Source organism: Pteropus alecto, unplaced genomic scaffold (genome assembly GCF_000325575.1).
Source record: "Pteropus alecto unplaced genomic scaffold, ASM32557v1 scaffold28, whole genome shotgun sequence".
NCBI classification, from domain to species: domain Eukaryota; kingdom Metazoa; phylum Chordata; class Mammalia; order Chiroptera; family Pteropodidae; genus Pteropus; species Pteropus alecto.
In genome coordinates, this window is record NW_006441063.1 from 2879470 (window position 1) to 2892302 (window position 12833).

At 38.7% G+C, this 12833-nt stretch overlaps 1 protein-coding gene across 1 annotated transcript in view; it reads right to left on the reverse strand.

Annotated features, from left to right (window-relative positions):
• TSPAN7 (tetraspanin 7) overlaps positions 1-12833 on the reverse strand; it is a 125497-nt gene that overhangs the window by 9379 nt on the left and 103285 nt on the right. The window contains exons 3-6 of the mRNA XM_006918258.2: positions 11500-11574; positions 8856-8951; positions 6990-7145; positions 903-986 (exon numbers count right to left, since the gene is read on the reverse strand). Coding sequence (XP_006918320.2) covers positions 903-986; positions 6990-7145; positions 8856-8951; positions 11500-11574 — 411 coding nt within the window. The remainder of the gene's footprint in view (positions 1-902; positions 987-6989; positions 7146-8855; positions 8952-11499; positions 11575-12833) is intronic.

Below are 12833 nucleotides of genomic sequence, written 5' to 3' on the forward strand. Positions count from 1 at the left end.
CTTATTATAGTCTGAGAGAGCCAATATAAAATTCAAGCAGGTGAAATTAGAGACGTGAATACATTACTGAGATAACATTAATTGGGCTTTGTTGAAAAAATGATCTGTTGGTATGAAAATAAGTTAAACATAAAGTTTTATTTGGTTGTTAAGTATACATGCCAACCCTTCCACCCATAGCAATATTATAGCAATGATATATCATTTAGCCAGGAGATCAGAGCCTGTGGGACAGTACACTGCCTGGTAGAGGTGGACAAAATTTTAGACTTAGCTTAATCTTTTTCCATCGTTGAATACGTGTGGCTCACTTAGTTTGTGTAATTACTTTCGTCACTGTTTTTGAGAGGCTAGGTAGAGATAAAGGGATATAAAATGTAATATATAGAAATTCAGTTTACTCTTAAGAAACAGTAGTCAAACCTAGAAATTAAAACAATGACCACAAAATGAAATTGGCTAAATTTAGGCTTTCTTTAAAGGATGAGATCTTGTACATGATCTATAGGAATTAAGAACAGAAAAGGAACAGGTCAACTAGGGAAAAAGCCTCCCCCCAAATCCAGATCAGCCATTTGATGTTTGTAGTTGTTTATGCTCCAATTAAGCCAGCATTTTGTTCAGTTAACCTCCATTTGACCTACAGAAGAAGCAAGTTGTTTTTCTGGAGCTACTCATTAGTCGAACTGTAACCGATATTCCCTTGATGGCAAAACTTCATTTAAGTTGAAAAAGGAAAATCAATAAACAAATGACCTGAGGACTAATGAGCAAGGAGTTCTGACCTCATCTATCAACTTTCCTAAGGTACAAGGAGGCAGGCAGGGAGTCTGGAGACTAGGAAGGGAAAGGAAAGCAAGAGACAGAGGAAATTGATCAGACTTCACAATTATATAGGCTACCTGGGAGAATGCAATTCCAAAAGCCACTCCAGCGATGATTCCCATGTTAGTCTCCATGAAACTGGTTACCAGATCATAACAACCCTGGAAACAGAGAGAGACAGTCTTGGAGATATGTTTTAACCAGGTCAGACTGGGCTGTGTTAACTTAAAACACTCCCACATGCATCCCGATCTTCATTCAGCAAATACAATTGTAACTCACCTGAGGAACTTACTAGCATTCTTTTCATACTTAAAAATTAATGAAAAATTTCAAACATACAAAAAAGTATAGAGAGTAGTACAATGAACCCCAAAATGACCCTTCTTCTAACATTATAATTAACATATGGCTAATATTGTTTCATTTAAATCTCCCTAACTCTCATTCCTTGGCTAGAATTTTTTAAAGCAAATTATATATATGTTATTTCTTTTATTCATAAATTTTAGGCATTATCTATTGACTTCCTATTATGAAAGATAAGAATTTAAATAACCCTTCCCTGTCACACATTCCTTCCTCTCCTACCTTTCACATGTGTGGTTATATTGGCACCACACACACAACATACACACACACATATATACACATACATACACACATATACCCACACACACATAATATATATACACACACATATACATACAGACATACATTTGCACACACGCACAGTTGCACTTGAACTACATGGTGGTTGGGGTGCTGAATCCCTGCACAACCAAAAATCTGTGTATAACTTTTGACTCCCCTCAAACTTAAATCATCCCTCAGTATCTGCAGGGTGTTGGTTCCAGGACCCTCTGTGGATGTCAAAATCCACGGATGTTCAAGTTCCTTATATAAAATGGTGTACAGCTGGCCCTCTGCATCTGCAGACTCCCAACCATGAGAGAAAACAGTACAGGTATTTATTGGGGAAAAAAAAACAAACAAACAGTGTATAAGTGGACATGTGCAGTTCAGACCCATGTTATTCAAGAGTCAACTGTACTTTCATCTACAAATGTTTCAGCAGTAGGATTAAATTTAGCAAGAAATCTATAAAATCTATGAAGCAAACACTGTAGAGATACAGAAATAGACCTGAACGGATGAAAAGGCATTTTACATTCTTGAACAGGAAAACTCAGCATTATAAGCATTAGTTACTAGTATTTTGACAACAAATGGCAAAATCTTGGATAAACGGAAATCATCTGGTTAGAGGAAGGTGTGTTGAGTTCCTGCCAACTTTACAGCATTTAGGGTTCTTTCTAAGGAGACTATTAAGTTTTTTTTAAAAAGTAGGGAAAAGTTATGTTCTAGAGTGTTTTCCACAAATTTCCTATATGCCCTTGAACAAGTCACTTCCTCTTTCTGGATATCAATAACTTTATGCATAAAGTGAAGGAAATTTCCCTTTAACATATTATGAAATTGCTAAATGTTGTGATTAAAATCAACACCACTTTTACCAATTTCAGTGTTAGTTTAAAAATTAGTTATTCACCTTTCTTTAAAATAAATGATCTGGTTGGAGTTCACCAATGTTGCTAAACAAGTTTTTTGTTGTTGTTATTCTGGATTACATGTTCTCATCTAGTACAGGTAGGAAACACTAAATTTTGTGCATTACCCCTAATGCAAAGGCAAAAACTAACTCTTCTGTTAAACCCAAAACATCAAGGGAGTAGAAGGAGGGATAACAGAATGGGGAAGGAGGTGGTGGAGGAGGGTAGGGAGGGAGGAGAAAAGGGGGAGGAGGAGGAAGGGAAGGAGTTGGGGGAACATTTATATGTATGTTCATTTGGAACTGGGCCAAATCAATCTAGACTTCTGAGTTGATGTATTTGGCTTTAGAAGACATGGTCATTTTCCAGTTTTCTGAAAAAGGGCTTCAACTTGAATATATAAATTCTATGAAAAATCAAGACATTAATTTCATAAACAGGATAAAAAAGGATTCTTGTTTGTCAAGAAAGGCACACTAAATTATAATAACATCTGAAGAACAACAACAAAAAAGTCTCCCATTGTTAAATTCAAAATTTAGCAATTTAACATTTCTCATAGCTTGTGAAAATTGTCAATGCTCTATCTTTTAATAAGTGTTTATGCATTCACAGTCTTTTTGCAGAGAAAAAGACATTAGCAGCAGTGCTTTGACACATGTTTTCACAGCAATGGACAAATGATACGCCTTAGTTACCTGATGTAAATTTAAACTCCAGGGCAGGGGTGGGAAAGGAAATACGTTATCACTCATGTGGAGTTTTGAAATTTGATTCTCTCTTTAGAGTAGAAGCTTGCTTGCTGATTTCATTCTTACTAGTGAAACTATATCACACTATTTTTGAAAATGTCGTGGAAGGGAGAGCAGTTTGGATTAGGAAGAATTCAAAGCAAGAAGAGATGTGGACATTCCAATACTTTTCCAAATAGTATCAGCTAAGATAGTGTTTTGCCATGCTGGTTATCATTACTGTATCTTCTCCTACAGTGGTGGTTGATGGTCCAGCAGAGGAATAAAGTTCAGACCAGCATCAGTGTTAGGTTGGCTCAAAATACAGAAATAAAAACCTAATAATAACAAATAGAGAGAAGTGAGGTGAGCTATTATCTTCTTTTGTAAAATAGCTTGGCATCGACTTTTTTCCCCTATGAACTTCAATTCTACACATAAGCTGATTATATTTTTTTGAAGTATGATTTCTGCATTTTAGGAAATTTCAGAATCAGCTACATTATTTTTGATAAGCCTACTCCAACCAATAAGAGAAACCAGAAAAATGAAGTGGGTGCCTGGCCTTACTACAATTGCTGCAAAATCATTCTCTCTAAACATTGCTCCTCATAGTGGGGTTCTTCCATGAACAGCAGCAGCAACACATGAGGATTAGCTAGAAATGCAGAATCTGAGGCCCCACTCCAGAACTATTGAATTAGAATGTGCCAAGTCCCTAGGCTATTTGTTTTTAATGAATTTTAATGAATGTTAATAACATCTCCAAATGTTTCACATGCTCATTAGAGTTCAAGAAACGCTCTTCTATAAGAAAAGTCCCCCCACTGTTTTTTATTCCAAATAAGAAAGTAAATGAATGAATCATATCAGTAAAATGAGAAGATGAAAGTGACTTAGCTTCCTTGTTGTTGTTTAAATAATACAAGACCAAGGTTAAAATCAATGCTTTCCATCTCTGGATTTAGCTCTGTAATTTACCATATGGACCCACAAGCTCATTTTCCAGGTCAGTATAGATCTGCAGACTGCAAGAACTGCTTTGATATATACCACAGACCATGTTTGCATTCCCTCTGAAGTTCTCCACAAAACCATAATTTTATCCCTCACAACAATCTCTTTAATTTCCTAAAATGAAAGCCTGGTTGTCAGGTGTGATATAAACTTACAGAGGCCTACTAGTGTTCTAGGAAACACCCAGAAACAACAGATAATTTGCTCAGGCACTCAGCACATCTAAGTCAACATAGTCACCAATGGAAAACATCTGTAAGTGGTTGACTTTCAATACTAGGAGTAGACGGCTAGTCCCAGACAGATTCCAGGAAGAGTATCTCAGTAGCTGCCAACTAGAATAAGTCTCTCATCCTCTTGCCCTTGCTCTTAAAAATGTCAAAGAATTCCTATGGAGGAGGGATTCAGTCAATGCTATTGGCTAACTGAACGTGCAGACATTTCATTATCCTGCTAAAAGAACCAAAATAAAATCCATCCCCCAAATAAAACAATAAATATTCTGTTTTACTGTTTTCACCTCCTTACTGCTGTCTCCCAGTTATTTGTACAAGGTAGGTTTCTCAGGCTGCCAGATACGAGACAAGAGTCATCTTTCTGCGCTGTCAGAGCAGAGGGCTCAAGACACCAAAAGATCTATGGGGATTTAGAATGTATTTATTCTATATATATAACAGGATTCCATATAGCTAGAATGTGGCAGTAGTTAAGCCTTCTGAGGGAGGGAGCCAGTGATGGGGGAGTGGGGATGCTAATCTTTATGAGCATCTACTATTACTGTCTCCACCCATCCCCATCTCCTATCTTTTATAGATGAGGCATCTGAGACTCAGACCTGAGAAGTAATTTGTCTCAGAGATTCATGTGAGCATTCAATGAGAATAGCCAATGAAACTCAAGAGATGAATTTCCGTTTTCACTCATTTCTTCTCCTCTCAGGGAGCCAGGTTCAAGAGTACAAGGGAAGTAGGAGAGATGTTAAGCTCCTCTTCCAGGTATTTGAGATGCTCAGGAAAATGTAAAGTAGGATTGTAGGGGGAGGCAGGGAGTGAGGTCAATTTGTAGGTTATCAATAAAATGAAAAAATGCTCAACGATCTTTCTTTCTGGAAATAAATGTAAGGATTACAGAAATGCACTATAGGATATGCCTCTAAACTTGCTTTGGAATACTAAAAAGAAATTCTTCCTACAAGAACCTGCTGCATCATTTCTCATAAAAGCCAGTACAGTGGGAAACTAACTTCACCATCATCATCCTGACATTTACATTACAGTTAACTTTAAATGTTAAAGTTAACATTTATCGTGTCCTTACTCTGTGCCAGGCACCATGCCTTAGATATGTTTTCTCATTAAATCCTCATATCAATCCTAAGAGGCAGAACTATTATTATGTCCATTTTCCAGATGAGAAAAACAAGACCAAGAAAAATTAATTTGGTCAAGATCGTTCAACCAGCAAGTGGCTGAGCTAGAATTTAAACTGGAGTCTGACTCCAGACCCCATATGCCTGACTTCTAGATCCTTAACTTTCACAAAAGAAGTGGAAATTTGAGTATAAAAAAGACTTATCAAAGGTTGATAGTTGCCACTTCTACAAATGACCTCCTGAGGCTCTGATATGCCAATATCTCACGGCCACAAAGCACTTCTTGCCTTTTATAAATTGGAGTACTCACCATGTGCTAGGCAAGTTTGGCATTTCATAAAACAGCAGCACAATAACATGTATGAGTGTGTACTAGAAAGGTCCACGTAGAAACCTCATTGATGAGAGGTGAAAGAGGCCTAAACTTTGGGTTCATAAGAGAATTCTAGTAGGAATAGATGTCTTCATAGCCAAGACATGAAGCAATCAATACTGAACACTTTACCTCACCACAACAATAGCAAAATAACTGCAGAATGACAAGATAGCAACAATGCCTTGCAGTGTTTATGCTACAAATACCAACATTAAATTGATAAAATACAGAAACCATCTCTTTACATTCTAATTTTCAGAGAATGGCTATCTTCTTTGAATTACTCAGTAGTTGTACCAGATCACAAAGAATTTTGAAGACCTTAGAAGAACTGAATTTTATCTTAGTAAGAAAAGATTTACCTGATGGCCTCATAACCACAGGTAAACTCAATAGTAAAATTTTATTAGCCCTTTTGTTTACCAAAATAGATTTCGTATCTGGCATTTCTCTAAACATTTAATAGATAGCCTTCACATGTAGTTGTGTCATGTCTTCACCATATTCTCTGTAAAGTAGAATACTGAAATTTCATTTCTCTCATTTCCACTACATACTAAATTTCATATTTCTTTTAGCCAGTTTTTCTTTCCTAATTTCTTTTGGAGTCAGAATGTCGACAGTGAATTAAATTAGAGTTGTCGATTTCTTTTCCTATAGTAGTGAACTCCCTAAAATAAAGGCTACCCTCTTAGCAGAAGCAAATGCTGTCTGTCAACTCTACTCCCTCTTCCTGCTATGGACCCAGCTGCAAATGATTTCATGTTTAGAAGATATACTAAGCAGAAGAAAGACACCCAGAAAGAAGAAAGCCAGCATTCCCTGTTTGACATTGGCACCAGGGTTAACAGAAAACACTTGCTAAACCTTCCTAACTATGCCTGGTAGATTCTTGCTGAGAGAGAGGAATGTGAAACTGAGCTGAGTCACAGCTTTCTCCTTCAGAAGTGGGTAGCCTTGAGTGCCTCTCCCAGGCAATGAAGGACCGCAAAGGAATATTCTTGACTCCTTGCTAGGCTACCATTTCTAACCTACTTGTCATAATCTCACAGAAACAAAAAAGCCCACCCAAACATTCACTACTCATCCCATCAGGACTGAGAGGAAGCAAATACCTTCTGGTTAACTTTGGTGGCGGCCACGGTCAGATTGTGCAGATCTTGGGGATTACAGTCAGTTTCATTCATGCAGCAACTAGGGGGGATGCCATGGTCCAGGAAGTATGAGCTGGTGCTCCAGTTGGTATAGTTCTGCACACCACAGCAGCTCAGCTATTAACAGGGAAAGGAAAAGAATCAGTGAGGCAGATCAAAGATTGTGGTCTCCTCACTGCCCTGCAACATTTTTTTTAATATGTTAATGTTACCATTTTATTAAAATATTTTAAAAGTACATTTCTCAATTTTCTAATTTTATCTTGCAATGTTCTACTTATTTTAGCATCTATGTATCTCATTTTTTACCTCATCTAGTTTACTTATTTTTCTTCTATACTTTTAGTGGGTCTTTTAGTTTGCCTTCTTTTAAACATCACATAGTTCTTGATTTTTTTTTAACTTTAATTTTTAGTTTTAGTCCATCTGAACCTTAAACATTGCTATAAGTGTATCAATTTTCATTTGCCTTTTTTTTCTATTTTTTTAAATTTATTTTAAAAGAGAAACACGGGCCAAGCCTCTAAGTCAACAGGCTAAGTAAAGATAAGCTGAACCTCCACGAAAAATTATCCTCACTGGGAAGCCCATTTGAACTCAGAGAAGGAAGTTAGTCCTAGATGATAGGTCATGTTGGATTTCTTACCACATCCACAAAGTAAAGCAGTGGTTCTCTGGCCTGGCTAGGCATAAAAATCACCTGTGTGAGTTGGATGATGGTAAAGGTATATAGATCGACTCAATCAGGATTGGTAGCATTGGAGACAAGACAAAAATGGTTTTAAAAAGTTCTTCAAAGGATCTATACTAATAAGTTAACTAATAGTGTAAGGGGGAAAAATGCACATAGATGAAAAAAGAGAACTTATGTTGCTAAACTATAGCCCACCAGCTGCCTGGTTTTGTAAATCAAGTTTTATTGGGACATAGCCAGGACTCTTTGTTTATGTGTTGTCTATGGTGGCTTCTGTTCTACAGTGGCAGAGTTGAGTAGTTTTGACAGAGACTGTGTTGCCCTCAACTTTACATAAATGATTTGCCAACCATTGACATAGAGAATATTAAAGTAAATGGGGCAAAAATATAATTAGTGAATCTTGGTAAAAGTTACACGGTTTCTTGTACTATTCTTGCAATTTTTCTGGATAAGTTTGAAATTTTATCAAAACAAATCCCTCCAAATTAAGATACTACTTCTGAAGCAAAAAAAGAAAACAAATAAAAACAAATAAAAAAACACCCCCAAACCAAAATCCTCCCCAGGTGATCCTGATGGGTGTCAGGCTTGAGCACCAGCACCTCTCATCCTGAGTGCCTCCTGGCAGGGAAATATTTATTTTCCTCATAGCCTCTGTAAAACACCAGCCAGCCTAGGTCATTCACACACCTGACAGATCCTCAGTTTCTTCTAGCTCCACTCTCCATCCTTACTAAACTGTCCAAGCCAGTGAACACAGCTTACTTGAGCTCTCCACCCACACTAAAGACACCACTTCCAAAATGCCAGCCTTTGGGAACCAAGTCTAAGCAAGGCTGTCATACATTCACTGCCTACCTCCTTCCCAGGGTTTCATATTTTAAGGGCAAAGTAGCTTTCCTAGAATGCTCACAATCCTTACTGATGAAAAGCAAACCAAAGGCAGTGATACTTCTTGACACTAATTATCCAGATAACAGGACCCTGGACAAGGGCTGGATGTCCACATTTGGAAATGGAACTGGACCAAAAGTTGGAGAACAAGAATCTCCAATATCACCAGTATACCACAAGTCTAAGGCCAATCCTTGCAGGCACTTCCCAACCCAATATCCTTCCCTCAAACTTACACTGCGTTGCACATGGTCCACTGCTCGGCTCCTCTCATCATTGCCATTGTAATTCTGCATGGCATCCGTGTAAGTCCTCAAGAAGGTGTCCTTGATCTATGGAAGACAAGGAGGAACAGGGTTCTTGTCCACTGCAGCCCAAACTGACTCAGATTCTTACCAACTTTTAACCCAAAGTAGCATCTTCTGAAAGTCTCTGAATAAATTTAGGCCAGGGAGAGAATGCCATTTTCTGAGACACGGGAGTCAGAAAATTCGCCAATGGGTTTATCAGCTCAGGAATTTAAAAGAAATTGTTCCCCTTACCGCTAATCCAGAGGAAGGCTGTCTTGTTAAATGACCCACTGAAGTGGCTGGTCAGTTTCTAAAAGAGCTTTGATGGTGAGCTGCTAATCCTAGGTTTTCTAGTTACTTTCTTCGAATTGATTAATGCCCATCTTTCTTTCTATAACTTTTTCTGCCTTTACTCAGAAGAATGACAAAGGACAAGCCATTGAGGTGAGACAGGAAGACTGATGTTTTGACCAGAAACAGATCCTTATTCTAGCACACAGGAGTGGGGCAAAACCAACTTTCACATATCTGTCTTTACTAAGGTGAAAAAGAGGCTAAAGAACATGAAGTCTTCTTGTTAATAAATGGTTAACAAAACCCTTTCTCTTCTGTAAACACATATGACCTTGGATTAACTTTCAGAGTCTGTTCCCTTGGAAATCTGCTCAAGGTGGAGGGTCAGTTGTGTTACCAGGCAACCCTCACTTACGGTAAAACTGTCCCTGACAGGTGAAATACTCTGGACTGGGAGGAAAGCAAATGACAAAAATTATCTGGTGGAAAACTTAGGGGTAAGTATGGTGACTCTCCTAACTAGGCATGTTTCTTGCTGAGATAATGAATGCTATGCACATGGGACAGTTATAAGAGATAGCCAAGATAGCTATCACAATCACCTCTGTCATCTCATTTCACTGTACGTGTGTTGTCCCTTAGGGGTGGGCAGGTGTACAAAGAATGGTCTCTGGACCGCTTTAAGGACTCCCACTGAAGAAACAAACCTGCTGCTGCCCTGCCAGCAAGCTGTGGTTCCTATACTATTTCTTGTGAGTAAATGGTGCTAAATGTCACCTATTCTCATCATGTGTGTTTGACTAGCCAAACTTAAAACCAGTACTAGTGGACAAAGAGTAGCATTGCAACCCCCATCCATCACCCCCCTAAGTGTTTCAGGTGAAAAGAGGTGAGTGGATGAGGTTGTCTAGGCCCTAGGTATCAGGAACCATTAAAAGAACACCCACTACATGGAGCCCAGTCACAGCAGCACACGGGAGGAAGCTCAACAAGGGCTAAGGTGGGAGCCAGCCTGTGTGTGGAGTTCACACATGCCTTGGTGGCATTTCTAGGGCTGTCAAGGCTGTGATGTCATCAAATTTTCCCTTGGCCGAGAATAACAATGGGACATCTAGTTCCAGATGCAGCATGCATATGAAATGGGTTCTAGATGTCAGCCTTGGCATCTGAGATACCATCTCTGGTAAGAAGAAAAATCAGAGCAATAGGAAAAGGGGCAGGCTCACTGGGAACTTAACTTGGCCAAGCACAAAAGCAGGACCTGGGACAGATGATGCCAAACTTCCAAGAGCTCCAGTAACACTATTTATTTAAGCATGTTTTCCATTTGTATCTTGCTATTGTGTTCCTTTCTAACACATGAGTACTCTAACTTTATTGCTATTTATAGGGTATAATAATGGATTTACAATAATGGATTTTTTTGGAGTTAGAACTAGTACTTTCTTCTAACATACACACTTTCTAATCTATCATCAATATACACATCTGAAAAGTGATATCACAGTGGCTATAGGCAGCATGAGAACATCTTGTCTTTGCATTAGCATCTACTCATTGTCTGGAACAGCTAAAGTGACAGTACATGGTAGAATGCCCACACAGGACAGCCAACAGTGTCCTTGAAACTAGCAGTTATGATCACAAAACAAAATTTATTCAAAATTATTTTTCCCCAGCTTTAGAAATCTAAAATTTTACATGTAAATTAAAAACAAACTGCTGTAGGGGTTTTGGATCATGACTGTCTTCTCCTCTTTTCCCTTACCATCACACAAAACAGCAGAGCTCCTTGCTACTGGTTTGTGGGTTTAATCCTGGGGTGGCAGGGAGCAGCCCCCAGGGACACTGGGGATGAGAGGAAAGAGCACAGGGTGCTTTGGGGAAATACAGCACTTTGCCTTTGGGCTATAACTCACAAGTGTGGCTTGCCTTTGCGATCTCAGAAATCCTGTTATACAGATATACACTTGCGCCTTCCCGAAGTGGCTATTTTTAAAGGAGTATTTAATCTATATTGAAGGTCACTGCTCTAAACCAAGGTGGAGAATCATTTTATGTAATACTTATATAAAGAAACAGAGTGAGGATCAACAACTAAGGTTTCAGGTTAGGCATAATTTCTGCATTAGGAAATTTATGGGCATTTCAGCACACATTACACGACATTTGGAAAATACTGATACCACTGGAGATGCCAGCTAGCCTATATGTGCCCTTTACACATTTCAAGAGTTTACAAAATCCCTCCTCCCAAAGACTCTTTAATAGAACGCTCCACTTTGTGTATACGCACCTCATGACGAAACACGAAACCTGAAATGCCAGCTACAAGCTCAGCCAGGAACACCAGGGACAGAAACATTGCATACTGAAAATCAAGTGGACAAGGACAAAGTCAGATATGTTGAGATTAAGAAGAGTGGTCCTTTGGGGCGGGTTACTTGGTGTCAGGGGGAATTAGACAAAGAAATCCTCATGTTCTCTAGATAAAGTTTATGAAAAGTTTAAAATTTCTCTTCTCTAGATTTACTCACATGAGCCTCAATATAGGAATGAGTCTATTTAATATGTATAAATATTTGGGGACAGACATGCTGAGGAGAGCTCATCCAGCAACTAGCATCATGCCTATCAGCTCTGCTCAACCAGAAGAAATCTGAAAGGACTTTTTACAACTAAGGTGTTTGCTATTTTTAACATTAGAATCCTTAAGCTAGAAAGTACTCTGGAGGTCACAGGACACAGTTTTGCGCTGTCTGGGAGTCTTTCATACCACTTTCCTCATATAGTCATCCAACATCTGCATGCATTCTCCATCTAGCCTTTGCAAAATGAGTCTACTCCCTCCACCCATTCAGTTTTCAAACTTCCAACTGCTGGAAAGACTTCCTTTCCCTTGGCCACAGTCTTCCAACTTGTAACTTCCACTCGCTGGTGTTGGATCAGCTTTCAGGAGATACAAGAACCAGCCTAACTCTCTTCTGTACAACAGGCCCTTTAGATGTGCGAACACAGCCATATTGTGAACCTATTGCTTCTCTTCATTTGGGCGAACCCCTCCAGTTTCCTTAAGACCATCTCATATGAAATGGCTTCATTACCCCTTCCTTTGGAATTGTATCCCACCCATTCTGGCAGAAAGACCGGAAAATGCAAAGGTTGACCTTTGTCCTAAATATAGTGGTCAGGCCCAAATGCAGCACCCACAGCAGTGGCCAGTGGGCTGCTTACATCTCTTGTTCTGCACACTAAGTGGAGTTGATAGCCTTTAAAAAAAGCAAATATGTTACACTACTAACAATATTTTCAGGCATCTAAAACCCTTATTGCTTCTTACTCATTTCATGCTTCCTGTACTTTCCAAGTTGATTTTGTGTGCGTGCGCATGCATGCCTAAGTTCAGGGATATTACATGGTACTTAAGAGACATTAAGGGTTTCCATTTTTATGACTTTGAAAAGCAGATAAAAGGAAAGAGAATTGATTTCTTTCCTATAAGGCATATGCCTTACAATCTGCTTCTTCTTATCTCAGAATGAAATTCAACAGTTCTCAACATTTGGAATGGCCCTAGATGATGTTGTGGAATTTAGATAGATCACATATGGCCATATGACTTGCAAAGTG